The sequence below is a fragment of the Gopherus flavomarginatus genome, chromosome 3, assembly GCF_025201925.1.
Source record: "Gopherus flavomarginatus isolate rGopFla2 chromosome 3, rGopFla2.mat.asm, whole genome shotgun sequence".
Lineage (NCBI taxonomy): Eukaryota > Metazoa > Chordata > Testudines > Testudinidae > Gopherus > Gopherus flavomarginatus.
This window is the reverse complement of record NC_066619.1, coordinates 285,978,915-285,996,404: the sequence shown is the minus strand read 5'-3', so window position 1 is coordinate 285,996,404 and position 17,490 is coordinate 285,978,915. Positions and strand designations below refer to the sequence as shown.

General features: G+C 51.3%; 1 protein-coding gene across 5 annotated transcripts in view; it reads left to right on the top strand.

Annotated features, from left to right (window-relative positions):
* LOC127046423 (C-type lectin domain family 4 member F-like) overlaps nt 1-9,054 on the top strand; it is a 167,724-nt gene extending 158,670 nt beyond the window's left edge. For 2 of the 5 annotated variants that reach the window (XM_050943445.1, XM_050943443.1), the window contains one exon: nt 8,723-9,054. In XM_050943445.1, coding sequence (XP_050799402.1) covers nt 8,723-8,762 — 40 coding nt within the window. In that variant the 3' untranslated portion in view covers nt 8,763-9,054. Of the gene's footprint in view, nt 1-7,579; nt 7,699-8,599 lie in introns of all 5 variants that reach the window. The other 3 variants (XM_050943444.1, XM_050943440.1, XM_050943442.1) reach the window with 3 other exon arrangements.
* The last annotated feature ends 8,436 nt before the right edge of the window (nt 9,055-17,490 follow it).

Genomic DNA, 17,490 nt, shown 5'->3' with positions numbered 1-17,490 from the left:
CTGGCTGGGAAATGGAGAGGGGCCTGTCTGCACCGGCAAGACCTGTCTTGGACTGTGCTCCTGTCGTCTAAATAAACCTTCTGTGTTACTGGCTGGCTGACAGTCATGGTGAACCGTAGGAAGCCGGGGGTGCTGGGCCCTGACTCCCCCACACTCCGTGACAACAGGGTATCATAACCTAGTCCCAGATTTGGACCTTAGCGTCCAAAATATGGGTGTTAGCATGAAAACCTCCAAGCTTAGTTACCAGCTTGGACCTGGTAAAGCTGCCACCACCCAAAAAATTAGAGTGTTTTGGGGCACTCTGGTCCCCCCAAACCTTCCCTGGGGACCCCAAGACCCAAATCCCTTGAGTCTCACAACAAAGGGAAATAAACCTTTTCCCTTCCCCCCTCCAGGTGTTCCTGGAGAGATGCACAGAAACAAGCTCCGTGAATCTAAACAGAGGGATTCCACCCTCCCCGTTTCCAGCCTTGGAAAACAGAAGTACCGAGAGCTAATCTCTCTTCCCCCCTCACCCAGAGGGAATGCAAAGTCAGGCTAGTAAATCTAACACACACAGATTTCCCCCTGACTTCTTCCTCCCACCAATTCCCTGGTGAGCACAGACTCAATTCCCTGGAGTTCCCCACCAAAGAAAAACTCCAACAGGTCTTAAAAAGAATGCTTTATGTAAAAAGAAAGAAAAATACATAAAAATGGTCTCTCTGTATCAAAGTGACAAATACAGGGTCAATTGCTTAAAAGAAATATGAATAAACAGCCTTATTCAAAAAGAATACAATTCAAAGCATTCCAGCAACTATACCATGTAAATACAAAAGAAAAAAACAATAACCCCTATTGTATTATGATCTCTGTACTCACAACTTGGAAACAGAAGATTAGAAAGCAGGAAATAGAAACCCCCTCATAGCCGAGAAAGAGTCAGGCAGAAGACCCAGAACAAAGGACTCACACACAAAAAACCCTCCACCCAGAGTTGAAAAAATCCTGTTTCCTGATTGGTCCTTTGGTCAAGTGTTTCAGATACTTCTTTCCAGGTGAGAGACGTTAACCTTTAGCTATCTGTTTATGACACAGGGTTCTGGGGAAGCCAAAGGGTCCTGCACACCCCCCAACTTTTCAGTTAGATGTGACTATAAGCCAGCCAGTAGTAGGTTTAGTTGCTAGGTGACAGTGTCCAGTTAGAAACTGAGGCACCCACACAATATTCAGAGGAAACATTAAGAACATTCCCAGTTTGTCACATCTCTCCCCCCTTCGAGACCGAACTCAGCGAGGTCACTTCAACCAGTGACCTGGGGAAGTTTGAACCCAGCAACGTTCCCATGGGTGACCCAGCATCTCTCCCATTCCTTGGTGGGAGTTACACTAGGACAGTCCAGTTTCATGCCCTCCCTTAGGTTGAGTGTGCTTGATGGCGCTTGTAGGCTGCGTGTGGGAAGGTTTATGCAGCCTGCGCCCTTTTTGCCACCCCAATACCCCTGGGGTTCAAACTGGGATTGGGTCTTTTCCCAGTGCTCCAGTTTGGAGGGCTGCAATTTGGGCTCTCTTGGTTAAGAGCCCGCAGCTTGACCTTGGCCACCCTCTGAACAGGTGTTTCTGTTCCCAGCAGCTTGGCATCAGCCCCTTGTTTTTGATGCCACCACGCTGGAGGAGAGTGGTCAGTATACACAGTAAAGCGCTGCCCAGAATGATACAGCTGCAGCTTTCCAAGGGCCTGCACCATGGCTGGGCTTTTTTTTTTTTCTCCTTTTTTTGAGGCTGCATAGTTCTGCTTTTGGAGCAGCCATATTTTGCAGTTCCTCTCCGTCACAGATGGATCTAGACTGTTCTCAGTGGTGGCAGATGACAGAACAAGGAGCAATGGTCTCAAGTTGCAATGGGGGAGGTTTAGGTTGGATATTAGGAAACACTATTTCACTAGGAGGGTGGTGAAGTACTGGAATGGGTTACCTAGGGAGGTGGCGGAATCTCCTTCCTCAGAGGTTTTTAAGGTCAGGCTTGACAAAGCCTTGGCTGGGATGATTTAGTTGGGGATTGGTCCTGCTTTGAGCAGGGTGTTGGACTAGATACCTCCTGAGATCCCTTCCAACCCTGAGATTCTATGACTCTGTGAAAAAACATAAGGAAAAATGTAGTGTGCACTGGGTGACAGAGAAACTTCTCCCAGAATCTGTTTCAGGAAAGGTTGAGAACTGTAAACTCAGTACATTAGTGAGAGGCAGCTTCACCCTTTGGTTATCCTGAGAGAAGCCACTTCTGCAATGTAAGGGGATTATCTGGACATCTGAGTGTTGTCTGCTAGTTCCAAGAACCACACACCATGGGAGAGCAGCGCGAGTAATGGCTGAGGCCCAGATCAGACAGGCAGCAGGTACAGCAGGCTGAGACTATCAGGGAGAGGAGAATCTGACAGTCTTGCGTCTCCAAGCAGCTGCCGTTCACCTTGGGGAGACCAAATCCAGAGCACACCGAGCACACTTACTTCTATCCACACATACAGCGTGGCTCGAATGCAGCTCTAGTCTTCTCTCCTTAATGTGCAGGGGAGACACAATCTTCAGGCTTTGCCCTGTGATTCGCCCCTTGGCTGCCTTGCAGGGATGAGCCCAGCATCCTGGGGATGGGTTATCAGACAGGGATGCTGTAGAAAGGCCTTTCTGAGCACATTGCTGCTGTCAGCCCCACTTTTCTCCTGCAAAGAATCATTTTCCCCTCATTTCACTTCCTCGTTGTATTCATATTTCATAAGTTGTTTCAGGTTCCTTTTCTCATTTAAAAATACTCCTTTGGGCCTGGACTTCACAATCCCTAAACGTCCCTCTCAAGAAATGCTTAGGCAGGGGGGAAATCCTGCTCCCAGATCTCTCTCACAGGACACCTGCCTGGCACTAGAGTCACTCCTGATTTAGGGAGGGTCGCTTTTCACATTCGAGTTCCGGTCGGTTCTGACCTTATTTGGCCTCATTCCGCTGTTGCTGTTAACCACAGTCAGGGACTAGGAGGCTGAGCAGTTATTGGATTTGGGGGGTGGAGTTTCCTCGGTCAGTGGCATTTGAGCTGTAACTTTCCATGGATACGTTTCTTCTTCTCCTTCAAGGAAACCCTCCAGAGACATCGGTCCCTTGGCGGCACAGGGGGCGGGGCATCGTCACTGCTGTCCTTCTCCTCCTGAGTCTGGCCCTGGCCACGTCCCTCCTTGCTGTGACGCTTCTGTGTAAGTTCAACTGCAGATCCAAGCCCAACGTTTGCCAACTTACATACAGGCCAGCTGGGTTGACTGGGTGGGTGGGGGTGGGGACACCTCCACATTTCAGCAGAATATCGACCGCGTTTCCAGTCTGTCCCTCCAAATAAATCTCCTACTCCAGGGAGTTCGAATGGAGCTGTAAGATCTTGCCCTGCTGGTTTGATACTAGCACAAACTTTCTAAGTCTAACGATGGTCCAGCACTGGCACAGGTCACCTGCGGAGGATGTGGAATCTCCATCATGGGAGGTTTTTATGGACAGGTTAGACAACTACCTGTCAGGGATAGTCTGGGTGAGCTTCATCCTGCCTGAGCATCAGCTCAGGGACTTCAGATCACATGTGGCTGCCCCACATGCTCAACCTGTGCCCTGAGCGTCACGCTGGGTCCTTTCCTGACCACATATCACCAGCACGAGCCTCAGCCCCAGGCATCCTCATAGCACAACTGAAATGCCCTATGGAGAGACCGGATGGCCCAGTGGTTTGGGCATTTGTCTGGGGCTCAGACTGCTAGGTTCAATTCCCTGCTCTGCCAAAGAGTCCCTGCCCTGGAGCCAGCAAACAGCTGAAAACAGGGAGCTGGAGTGGAGAGCTCTTGGAGGAGAGAGGGGAGAAGCCCCGTTCCTTAGGGGCAGTGAGTGGAAAAGACGACTGGTGCTTCCCCGTGCTGCGGGGACACAATCTAAAGGGGAGGACACGTGACCACCCCACGTATCTCCTCTGCCCAGTGACCCCCATGCCCAGCCCAGGGCCACCATGCACTCCCCGCCCTGCCAGAATTACCTGTGGGGGGCTCTGTCCTTCTTTTGCTGCGCCTCTCCCCTCGCCCCAGCACATTCGGCTGCTCTCCCTGGCAGCCGGTCCCGGGCTAGGAGCAGGAGGGAGCCGCGTCTCATGAGGCTGAAGCCGGTCACTCCAGGTCACTGCTCTGCGACATACACCAGGAGAGAGCACTGAATGGGTCCTTGGCTGTGCCGGTGTCCCTCCTCGGGAGAGAAGCTGTACAAGATTAAAGTAAAAGAAGTCATAGAGAACAGCCTCGCGCTCGGAGCATGTTCCTTCTCTGCGCGTGGCTGGTGTCCAGCCGCAGTTCATTTCGGTCACTGACCTGCAGACATGTGATTTCTAGATCTCCGGGCACAGAGCAAGCTGCAAGCGGTTGAAGAAGCGGTGCAGAAGCTCCAAGTCTCTCTGCAGCCTGACAACGCCTCGGACGTGTCAGCAAAGGGATCGGACAGTAAGTCGCAGGATGAGGCATCAGGGTCAGTTCCCCTCCCTTGGCCTGGAAGCTCAGCACTCTCCTGCCTACAGGGATGGTGGGTGCCTGGCATCCTCCTGCTCCCCTCCGTAGACTTCCCTGCCAGGTGGTCCTGTCCCCATCTAACGAGCTGCTGCTCTGCACCTTCCTCTGCCAATGGAGGCTCTGTTCCCAGGGACAGGTGGCTGCTCCAGGCTCCCTCCTAGCTCCCTTCCTGGCAGTGGCAGGCTGGCTGCATCCCCCCATGCTCCTACGCAGGATGCCTAGTGGTCAACATCTTCCGTCCTTTCACTGTTGCTCCCTTCGCTCCATAGTTTTCACCTTGGCCCCTGTATTGTCAGGGTTGCATTGGCGGGAAAGACGGATGCAGCTCATGAGACATACAGGGCCGAATTCAGACCCTGGTGTAGGCAGGACGTCAGTGGAGCTGCACTCGTGGGTCTCAATTTGCCCCCCAGTCCCTGAGCCCTCCCTGTGCAGCTCCAATAATTTGGGTACCTGCCACAGTCCCATTCCTGGAGGCAGAGCGCCCCCTTGTGGCCTCATCTCACAAGTGTCTGTCTGTCTGTCTGGCACAGGGCTGCACATACAAACCCGTCCATGGATCAGGTTATTCAGAGTCCAGTCAGAAAATGGGCCTGAACTGAACCCTGGCACAGAACTCGCCTGAACGCTGGGCTGTTCAAAATCCCAGCCTGGAGCCCAGGGCCAGGGCTCGGGCCCACGGATGTTTTTTCCACCCCCAGGTCTGCCCCATGCTGCAGGAGACCCACTCACAGCTCACAAGGAGGGGAGCGATTGGGAAGAGGTGGCTGGGGAGATTGGGGGGACAGGGCTAGAATTCAGGAGCACTGGGGTCAATTCCCAGCTCTGCTGCAAACTTCTTGTGTGATCTTGGGCACCTCTCCTGCACCTCATTCCCCTGCAGGAAAATCATCATTTATTTCTCCCATCTAGCGTCTATTTTGACTGTGAGCTGTTGAGAGCAGGGACTGTCCCCTCCTGTCCGTACAGCGCCTGGCACACAGGGGCCTGCAGGTGCTGCTCTATTGCATGTGCTGATAGTCAAGTGTTCTGCATCTCCACTGACATCGCTGTGAATTTCTTCTAGGTCTGCAGCTATTGGATGAAACGCAGGCAGGAGTCTGGCTGCTGAAAGCCCAGCTGGGTAACGTCAGTGCAGCATATGGAGAAATCCAGATCCGGCTGGACAACGTCAGTGCAGCGCGAGCAGCAGTGCAAGGTTGCTGCAGTAAGTACTAGCTGCAGTGCTGGCTGGTGCCGTTTCTGCTGGTGCTGAGGATGAACGGAGGATTTCAGGCTCCCAGGCTGACAGCATAGCAACTTTCTCCAGCTCCGAGTTTTCTTCCATTGAAAATCACTAGTGGCTGCACCTGTGCCCACACCGTGGTGATCAGTGTGGAGTTAAATTACACCCTAGGCGTCATTAGCCTAATGGGAGCACCCAGCTGTCAGCTCTTCTTAGACGCTCCAAACCTGTCAGCTCACAGGCAAAAAGTGACCCTGGCATTTCAGCGCAGGGGGCATTACTTTCAGAACCATCCCTGAGCCAGCGCCCCCGGCAGGGTGTTGGGGAAGATGCCAAATTGCCAAATTGCAAAAGGCCCGAGACCTTCACCACTTATGATCAATGAAAATTGTTGGTGCAGAACCAGGGGATGTTCCACCTTGGGCAGCTACATCCCTTCCCGAACTCCCCCTGCCAGCGCAGCTGGACTGTGAGTCTCCCCTTTCCATTACAGCCGTGCTGCTCTGCACTGGGACCAGCGCCCATGCTTCAGCCCAGATGCAGCTGCATTTCACTGCTGGGGGAGTGACCCCAAGGTGCCTGCTTTCTGCAGCGCTCTCTGGATCCATCATGTGCCCAGAAAATGATGCTGGAGAATCAAAAGTTCCCTGGGCTGGGGGCAGCTGAAGGGCAGGGGAAATGCAGCACTAGAAACTCTCAGCTCCCTGCGTGTGTCCCTGTGACTTTAGCCCGGGCTTCTCACCTCAGTCTCTGCTCCTAGGTGACGTGATGACAAAGCTCTCCAGGGGCTGGAGGTTTTACAGTGGGAACCTCTATTACTTTTCCAAAGGAAAGAAGTCGTGGGATGCATCCGAACGATTCTGTGTGTCTCAGCACTCGCACCTGACCTCTGTCTCCTCCCAGGTGGAACAGGAGAGCGCAGGAACCTCCTAGGGTCTTGGATAATGTGTCAGTGCCTTGTTTCATACCAGAAGGAGGTAGAAGGTGGCAGCTGAGGTTGCAAACTATCGGAGAGGATGCCAAGTCTTGGTATCTGACTAGGGGGATTCACTCACCAGTTTAAAAGCAGAGATGCAGCAGAGGAACAGTGCTAGGATAGGGACTTCCCAGAGTCTGGGGTGCTGGGGGAGGGGGATTTGGGGTCAGGCTCATTTCTGATTTTCCCTACTTCCAATGTAGCTTTTCCTGCAATCCCAATGACCTTTCCCAGTGAGGACCCCTTTGATCCCTCTCTCCAGGACTGAGCTCCTGTTGGACAATCTAGAAGCCTGTATCTGGATGGCCTGTGTGCAAGGGGCCATGCACCTCTCAGAGAATCCTCTCTCCCCACGTGCTCACTGTAGCCCTCACGCCAGGCCTCTGTGTCACTTTTGGAGGAGGAAAATCCCACCCTTTGGCAGGGCCAGACTTTGCACCCAGTTCTCTGCTCGGAGCTTTGCCTCCTGCAAGGGCAGGGCGCTGGTGTGAACTCTGAGGTACCCGTTGGTACCTGCTGCAGCCCAGCTCTGAGGGGGCCGTGGGGGGAGTGTTCTGAGACAGGTCGCTGCTGCTAGCCCCAGGCAGATAAAGATGCAGACACACACACAGAGCTGCTCCAGGGCTCCGTTGGGGTCTCTCAGCTAGTCACTGTCAGCGTTGGGTGCAGGACCCCGCGTCTCCCTCAGCCCAGTGCCCTGCTCACACCACCAGACGCCCTTTCCTCTCCCCCAAAATCTGTTCAGCCCAGGCAGCTGCTGCTGCATCCTGCAGCCTCTCTTGGGTGACCTGGACATGCTGCAAACTGTGTTGTGCAGGAGTTTCTCTCCAGCGAGACCAAGGGAAAAGCTCACTGGATTGGACTCACCGACTGGGAGACAGAAGGCAGCTGGCGCTGGGTGGATGGCACAGAATACAGAGCAGACGCAAGCAGGGGGTGAGTAAAGCTTGAGAGAAGTGAGTATTTATTACACGTTTGGTCACAAGCTCTTTCGGGCAGCGTCTGTACGGCCCCTTGAGTCTATGCAGCACCCAGCACAGTGGGCCCGATCCTGAGGGAGGCCCCCGGGTGCTGCCACGACAGCAGTGAATCCTCTCAGGAATTTCTGCTAATGTCCCTTTGCTTAGAGCAGGAGCCTAAACACGGAATGTGTGTTCAGTGCCCACTGAGACCCAGGGCCAGAGCCTCCCCTGGGGTAACTCGGCATTGACTTGAATGGACCACAGGGATTTACACCAGCTGAGGATCTGGCCCCAAGTCAACTCAGTACAGCCAGGGGAGTCTGGAGTGAGCGGCAGGTTCCCGCTCTCCTTGGGATTGCCCTGCGCTCTCCCCTCTGTCGGGCTGGGCAAGGGGAGGCTGTGGGGCCGGGGCCATGGCCGGAGCCAGCTGCAGTCGGTGCAGTGACCTCAGTGGGCTGTGGGCGAGGCCCGTAAGCAGGGCCAGGGAGAAGTTACTGACTGACCCCCGCTGCCCTCTCTTCCCGTTCCTGCGTTCCCATCTCGGGGGGTGCCTGGGACGTGCTGTGCCACCTGCTCTGGTTCTGGGCACTGAGATCCGAGTTGCTGCTGCTCAGCATTTGGAGCCACACACTGACTTTGGCTCTTTGCTGGCCTGTCAGGCACAGGGCAGTTGCTATCCCCGGCCATCAGAAGCCCTTCGTTACCATGGCCACAAGAGCTGTGGAGAACTGTGAGGGGTGGCCGGGGGGTGCATCGCTTCACCGCGTCACTGCTGGGTGTCTTGTTCCCCTGCCAACAACAGAGTCCACAGAGCAGAACTGAGCTCAGGAATTGGCTGTGGTTCTCCACTGAGACATTAACACTCTGATCCATAGGTTCTGGGAGGAGAATCAGCCAGACAACTGGGATCAGGGGACAGGAGGCAGAGAAGACTGTGTTGAGATCCGCACAATGGAGCTGAATATGTGGAATGATGCCAACTGCACTCTGCCTTCTAGGTGGATTTGTAAGCAGGCCCATGGACAGGCTGGGCTATGACATGCAGGTCCCAGCACCTCAGAAAGTGCCTTAATTTTCAAGCTATGGAGCATGTTTCCCAGCCACCTGCCGATGAGGAGCACTGTCCACTGGAGGGGGCCGCATGGGATGTGCATCGCAGGGACGCTTCGTCTTGGTGTGATATTTCTGGCCGTGGCCGCGACAGCTGCCCTTATGCCGCTCAGTGTGGCTGGCTCTGTAATTTGTATGTTTCCAGGTCTGTCACTGAATAAAGTCCTTGGATCATGGAATTATTGTTTCACAATCACCCAGTAAATAATGATTTGCTTGGCTTGAATTTCTAATTTTTGCACCTTTGGATCTGATGTTATGATGATGTCATTATCTATATATTTTAAAAGTCCAATTGTATCTGGTAAGCAAGGTATTTCTCAAAATATGTTTGGGCCACCAAGGAGATAAATTCAGGCTCAGCTGGGAGACTGGCTTCAATACTTGTTCGAATTCTCCTATCCCTGTCTCGCTGTGCCACATATCAAAATGTGTCTGTCCCTTCCACCCCAACAGGAGCAGTCCCACCCAAAACTGTCACTTCCTTGGAAGGACCCAATCGGTTGTTTTTCTGCATCTCAGGCTGCTCTTCCTTTGAAGACATGTAATATTTATTTCCAAGTGTATTTAGTACTGGGAGAAAGATGACAGCCCTGACGACTGATGTTGTCAGGACTGAATCCCCACTCTGTCACTTCGAGTGCAGAAGTAGGGGCCCACAAGGATTTTAAAAATTAATACTGACCACTCCAGGCTTGCATTAAGCTCTAAAGGTTAAAGCTTTTCCCTGGCTTGGTAAACGTTGCCACCACCCAAATGCAACCTGCTACCCTTTTAACCAGGAAAGAGCACTCGGGAACACTTCCCTATGGGGTACCCTCAAGCCCTTTCACCCCCACCTTCTGGGGAATGGCTGAGAAAGAAACAAAGTAATCCTAGAATCATAGAAAATCAGGGTTTGAAGGGACCTCAGGAGGTATCTAGTCCCACCCCCTGCTCAAAGCAGGACCAATCCCCAACTAAATCATCCCAAACAGGGCTTTGCCAAGCTGAGCCTTAAAAATCCCTAAGGAGAGAGATTCCACCACTTCCCTAGGTAACCCATTCCAATGCTTCACCACCCTCCTAGTGAAATAGTGTTTCCTAATATCCAACCTAGACCCCCACTGCAACTTGAGACCATTGCTCCTTGTTCTGTCACCTGCCACCACTGAGAACAGTCTAGATCCATCCTCTTTGGAACTGCCTTTCAGGCAGTTGAAAGCAGCTATCAAATTCCCCCTCACTCTTCTTTTTTGCAGACTAAACAATCCCAGTTCCCTCAGCCTCGCCTCATAAGTCATGTGCTACAGCCCCCTAATCATTTTTGTTGCCCTCCGCTGGACTTATTCTAATTTTTCCACATCCTTCTTGTAGTGTGGGGCCCAAAACTGGACACAGTACTCCAGAAGAGGCATCACCAATGTCAAATAGAGGGGAATGATCATGTCCCTCGATCTGCTGGTAATGCCCCAACTTATACAGCTCCAAATGCCGTCAGTCTTCTTGGCAACAAGGGCACACTGTCGACTCATATCCAGCTTCTCATCCACTGTAACCCCTAGGTCCTTTTCTGCAGAACTGCTGCCTAGCCATTCGGTCCCTAGTCTGTAACAGTGCATGGGATTCTTCCTTCCTAAGTGCAGGACTCTGCACTTGTCCTTGTTGAACCTCATCAGGTTTCTTTTGGCCCAGTCCTCTAATATTTCTAGGTCCCTCTGAATCCTATCCCCACCCTCCAGCATATCTACCACTCCTCCCCGTGTAGTGTCATCTGCAAACTTGCTGAGAGTGCAGTCTATGCCATCCTCCAGATCGTTAATGAAGATATTGAACAAAACCAACCCAAAGGAAATTAGCTTTGGCTACCAGTTAATCAAACAACATGCACAAACCTCTTAGGACACTAAAAATCCAATCTTATTCTTAAAAAAAGTAAATTTTATTAAAAACAATAAAAAGAGAAAATACTTCAGGAATTTAGGCTTTTGCTTGATTTTAAAAGAGCAATTCCAAAAATTAAGCCCCCATAATAGCTTTCTTGGGCGTTCAGCTTAAAGTTACAAGCAAACAAAGGCATCTGGGGTTAGCACAAAGGAGATCTACAAGCCTTAAAAAGTCAACAGAAATAAATCTGATCGTGTCTAGCTAAACATTCTGAGTTACTTACACCTTTGGGTTGTTAAAAGTAGTTCTAGATATGATCTGATGATTTCATATCTGGTTCAAACTTTCAACACAATTCCTGCTGCCCCATCTCATCAGCCAAGAGAGCGACAGACAAAGAGAAAGTTTCTTTCCCAATTTTAAAAAGTTCTACCTTCCAATTGGCTCTTTCGGTCAGGTGCCTACTCCTTTTCTTTTACCTGTGGGCTTATTAACCCTTTACAGGAAAAGCAAACAGGGAACAGACTAAGTGGGATTTTACGGCTAACTGGCTGGGTGGGTGTCCATCAAAGGGAGCTACTCCCTCCCCACTTCATGTATCACACGCCCCCCAAATCACACACGGTGCTGGCCAGTCTAGTTCAGATCAGCTCCGCACCGGCTGAGATTTCTTTCTGGAGGTTTAGGAAACAGAGTCAATAAGATACATGCACCTCTAATTTCACTAATAATTACATGAAGAACTAAACAGTACTTTATACATTTCAAGGACTACAATGACTTAGAATACAGGGACATCTTCACCTGGCTGATTTTGGGAAACCTTTCCGGGAGAGTGCAACAGCCACTTTGTTAGAGGCTCCTGAAATATGTTGTATGTCAAAATCAAAGTCTTGGAGAGCTAAACTCCATCGAAGAAGTTTTTTGTTAGTTTCTTTGACAGCGTGAGACTACTTCATTGCAGCATGGTTGGTCCGCAGGTGGAACGGTCACCCGCAAATGTATGGGCATAGCTTCTCCAGAGCATACACGATGGCGTAACATTCTTTTTCTGAGACTGACCAGTGCCTTTTCCTCTCAGAAAATTTTTTGCTGAGAAACACAACAGGATGGAATTGTTGATTTGGTCCTTCCTGCATTAAAACTGCTCCTACACCACACTCGGATGTATCTGTGGTTACGACGAATGGTTGATTGAAGTCTGGGGCCCTCGGTACAGGGCCAGATGTAACAAGGCCGCCTTAAGTTGGTTAAAAGATTTCTGATGCTTCTCAGTCCACTGAACTGCATTTGGTTGGTTTTTCCTGGTCAGGTCTGTCAGTGGGGTGGCAATTTGGCTGTAGCGTGGTATAAATCGTTGGTAATACCTGGCCAAGCTCAAGAAAGGTTGGACCTGCTTCTTTGACTTAGGGACAGGCCAATTTTGGATAGCATTTACCTTAGCCTGTAGTGGGTTGATAGTACCATGATCCACCTGGTGTCCAAGGTACGTTACCCTGTTTAGGCCTATTTGACACTTTTTGGCCTTAACGGTTAATCCTGCCTCCCTTATGCACTGGAAGACACCTTGGAGGCATTCCAGGTGCTCTGCCCATGAATCTGAGACTATGGTCACATCATTGAGGTAGGCAACTGCAAATTCCCCAAATCCAGCCAGAAGGTTATTCACCAGTCTCTGGAAAGTGGCAGATGCCTTTCGCAGTCCGAAAGGGAGCACGTTAAATTCGTACAACCCTACATGGGTGAGGAAAGCTGACCTTTCCTTGGCTGGGTCATCTAGCAGCATTTACCAGTACCCCTTAGTTAAGTCTAAGGTGAAAATGAACTGGGCACGTCCCAATTTCTCCAATAGCTCATCTGTGCATGGCATTGGAACCTTTTCTGGGCAAGTTACAGCTTTTACTTTATGGTAGTCCACACAAAAGCAGATTTCCCCATCTGGTTTGGGAACCAGAACCACTGGAGAGGCTCATGACTGTCAGAGGGGTGGATTACATCCATCTGTAACATGTCTTTAAGGTCAGGTTTGACAAAGCCCTGGCTGGGATGATTTAGTTGGGGATTGGTCCTGCTTTGAGCAGGGAGTTGGATTAGATACCTCCTCAGGTCCCTTCCCACCCTGATAGTCCGTGATTCTATGTCCTTGATCGCCCTTTCTATTGCGGATGTGGTACAGCCCTGTAGACAAAGAGCAACTGCTGCAATGCTAGGTCCCAATCATTGGACCACTCATTCATGAATTTACATATCATGCCCAAAGTCCTATTAAACTTCTCCACTAGGCCATTCGTTTGATGGTGGTAAGGGGTGGCAACCAAGTGTTTCATCCCATGTGCTTCCCAAAGACATTTCAGGGTCCCTGCTGGGAAGTTAGTTCCTGAATCTGTAAAGATGTCGGAGGGACAACCTACCCTGGCAAAAATGCCTGGCTCACACTTTTAGCCCTGGTGTTTCTTAGAGTTACTGCTTCCGGCAATCGGGTGGCAAAATCCATGAAAGTCAGCATGTACTGCTTTCCTCTGGGTGTCTTCTTAGGGAAAGGACCCAAAATATTCACAGCTAGACACTGAAATGGAACCTCAATGATGGGGTGTGGTTGGAGAGGGGCCTTGACCTGATCTTGGGGCTTTCCCACCCTCTGGCACACCTCACAAGACTGGACATAGGTAGAAACGTCCTTGCCCATCCCCTCCCAGTGGAACAACTTCCCCAAATGGTCTTTGGTCCTGTTCAGCCCAGCATGGCAACTAGGGTGATCATGGGCTAAGCTTAAGAGCTTTTCTCTACACTTAGTTGGAACTACCAACTGTCTCTGAGGATGCCAGAAAGGGTTTCCTTGTGTAAGAGTCCTCCTTTTATAACAAACCTGGACTGATTAGAAGAGCTGAGAGGTGGTGGGTCGCTCCGTGCTGCATCCAAGCTCCTTTGAGTCTCTCAGCCACTTCCTGCTCCGCCTGGAACTGCTCCCTGGAACATTAGTTCCTCACTGGGTTGTGGACTTGGGCTTGGTCCCACTGGAAGCGATGAAGATAATGTGGTTTCTGTTGACTGTGAACCGCCCTCCGCTGGTGCACGAGGTGGTATTTCAGGCTCCGGTTAAGCCTCTTGTGCCAGTTTAGCTGCCGCAGTAGGTACAGGCTCTGTGGCACCCTTTGGTGCTGGCTCTCCTGAGTCTGGTGGGGTTGCAGGCTTGGGCTCTGGTACTGACTGCTCCACCAGTTCCAATCCTTGGGCTGGTTCTGGCTGGTTCCCAGGAACTGGATCTCAGGGCCACCCAGAGGATTCAGGGGGCCTGGGGCAATGCAATTTCGGGGGCCCCCTCCATAAAAAAAATTGCAATACTATATTCTCGTGGGGGCCCCTGTGGGGCCCGGTGCAAATTGCCCCACCTGCCCCCTCCCCATGGGGGGCCCTGGGAAAAATAAACCTTCTGCATCTTGGCACAAACCCAGTTTTGAGAAAATGTCTTTACAAGGTATCACTGGTTCTCACCATCACCTAGTGCTAAAAGGCACTACAGCTCATTAAAAGGGTTGGACAAATATTTTCTGTCAAAACTTTTTCTGGATCGAAAATTAGGGGGGTTAAAAAGCAGAAAAAAATCATGGACAATGTTCGCTTTCCTTCAAAATTTGTTGCGGGTTTTTTAATTGAAAAGCTGAAATTAATCTGCCAAAACCTGAATATGGTTTGGGGTTTCAGAAATGTGTGGCCAGATATTTGCTGCTTGCTGTGTTTGATTGTTTAAAGAAACAATAAAAAAAATCTGCTTAAAAGAAATCCAAAACTTTTGAACCACCTCAGCTTGTGACCAAACGCCTGAGCCCATTCAGTCAGAGATTCTTCCAGGTTTCTGATACTCTGCTGGCTTCCTTGTCTTATATCTGTCTCCATAACTTTGGGTTCATTTAGCTTAGAACATAAGAACAGCCGTACTGGGTCAAACCAAAGGTCCATCCAGCCCAGTATCCTGTCTGCCAACAGTGGCCAATGCCAAGTGCCCAGGAGGGAGTAGACCTAACAGGTAATGATCAAGTGATCTCTCTCCTGCCATCCATCTCCACCCTCTGACAAACAGAGGCTAGGGACACCATTCCTTTCCCATCCTGGCTAATAGCCATTAATGGATTTAACCTCCATGCATTTACCTGTTTCCTAGAGACTGGCTCCATGGGGTCCCTCACAAACTGGAGACGGTTACTGTGGGTTTGTCTTTAGTCTAGACTATGTACATACTCCACGAACTGAGCATTTGAGCTTGTTCCAGAATCTGGGATGAGCCTATGTTGTGAAAACTGAAATGCTGAAAATAGCACATGCACGTGAATGGACACAGGGTGCTAAAATTAAATTAACCCAGGAGGTCTCAAACTGGGAGTCAGGACCCCTCAGGGGGTCACGAGGTTATTACTGGGGGTTGCGAGCTACCAGCCTCCACCTCAAACGCCGCTTTGCCTCCAGCATTTATAATAGTGTTAAATATATATAAAAGTGTTTTCAATTTATAAGGGGGGGGTCGCACTCAGAGGTTTGCTATGTGAAAGGGGTCACCAGGGAGAAAATTTCAGAATCATTGAATTAACCCCTCTGGAGCCTCAGGGAATGCAGGGGAGGGGGGTCTCCCTTGGTAGGGTTGGGAAGGATATTGCTCTTCTCATGTGATCCCTCCCCCAGTGGCTAATTTGAAATGATGCTACCCTCCCCTGACATGAATCTCCCTATGGCACTGAATTTAAATACAGACTATAACTTGGCATTTGAGAAGTGAAAGGGATGGTAGCCCTAACGGAAAAGCTAACAGCTTGGCTCTTCTGCAAGCCTCAAACTGCTGAATGAGCTTTCGGGTGGGGAAGGCTGTGCCTCCCAAACAGCCTGGCCCTGCCCCCTATCCGACCCCCACCCACTTCCTGCCCCCCGACTGCCCGCCCCCCTCAGAATCCCCAACCCAGCCTGCTCCTTGTCCCCTCACCATCCCCCAGAGACCCCCCCAACCACCACCCCAGGACCCCACCCCTGCCCCCTGTCCCCTGACTGCCCCGACCCCTATTCACGCCCCCCACTGAGTCCTGACAGACCCCCAGAATGCCCACAATCCAACCCCCCATTCCCTGTCTCTTGACCACTCCCCCAACCTCTGCCCCCTCCCTGTGCCCTGACTGTCCCTGGGACTTCCTGCCCCTTAGCCAACCCCCCCAGTGTTGGCCCCTTACCCCAGCTCCCCACTCTCCTGGAGCCTCAGCGCATCCAGGATCTTCCCTGGACAGCTGCAGCGTGGCTCCCGCGGGGCTCGCAGCTCTGCCCCGCTCAGAGCCATGTGATGAGGGGGCGGGGCTGCGAGCTCCAGGCTGAGCGGAGGGAGCTCACACCCCACTGGAGCTCGCAGCCCCGCCCCCTTACCACGCGGCTCTGAGTGGGGTGGAGCTCAGGGGCCCCACCGGAGCCAAGCTGCACTGCTGTCCAGGGACGCTCACGGATGCGCTGAGGCTCCGGGAGAGGGGCGGAGACGGGGTCGAGTGGGGCTGGGGAAGGAGGCTCAGCCATTCTTGTGGGGACTCCTGCGGAGCCTGGGGCCTGGGGCAAATTGCCTCACTCCCCCCCACCCTGGGCGGCCCTGCTGGATCTACAACTGTTGCCATAGACTCTGGTTTGGGGTCTGGTTCCACCACTTCTGGCTGGGTTCCTGTAGGAGCTCAGGAATGGAGTTAGGTGTGGAGACCTGTTTAGCTTGGCTCTGGGTTAACATTCCCACCCTTTTTGTTAGCCTCACATGGTGGGCTAAGTCTTCTCCCAGCAGTATGGGGATGGGATAATTGTCATAAACTGCAAAGGGCCATATTCCTGACCAGCCCTTGTACTGGACAGCCAGTCTAGCTATAGGCAAGTTAAAAGAGTTGGCCTTAAAGGGTTGCACCGTCGCTTGAGCCTCTCAGTTGATGAATTGGAGGTCCACCAGGGATTGGTGGATAGCTGACACCTGTGCACCAATGTCTCTCCATGCAGTAATCTTCCTCCCGCCCACACTCACAGTTTCCCTTCGCTCTCGGGGTATTTGTGAGTAGGGCCGGCGCTTCCATTTAGGCGATCTAGGTGGTCGCCTAGGGCACCAGGATTTGGGGAGGTGGCATTTTGCCGCCCTCAGTGGCAATTCGGTGGCGGGGGGTGTCATAACCTATTCCCAGATTTGGACCTTAGCGTCCAAAATATGGGGGTTAGCATGAAAACCTCCAAGCTTAGTTACCAGCTTGGACCTGGTAAAGCTGCCACCACCCAAAAAATTAGAGTGTTTTGGGGCACTCTGGTCCCCCCAAAAAACCTTCCCTGGGGACCCCAAGACCCAAATTCCTTGAGTCTCACAACAAAGGGGAATAAACCATTTCCTTCCCTTCTCCCCTCCAGGTGTTCCCTCCCTGGGTTCCTGGAGAGATACACAGAAGCAAGCTCCGTGAATCTAAACAGAGGGATTCCACCCTCTCTATTTCCAGTCCTGGAAACAGAAGTACTTCCCTCTTCACCCAGAGGGTATGCAAAGTTAGGCTAGTAAATCTAACACACACAGATTTCCCCCTGACTTCTTCCTCTCACCAATTCCCTGGTGAGCTACAGACTCAATTCCCTGGAGTTCCCCACCAAAGAAAAACTCCAACAGGTCTTAAAAAGAAAGCTTTATATAAAAAGAAAGAAAAAATACATAAAAATGGTCTCTCTGTATTAAGGTGACAAATACAGGGTCAATTGCTTAAAAGAAATATGAATAAACAGCCTTATTCAAAAAGAATACAATTCAAAACAC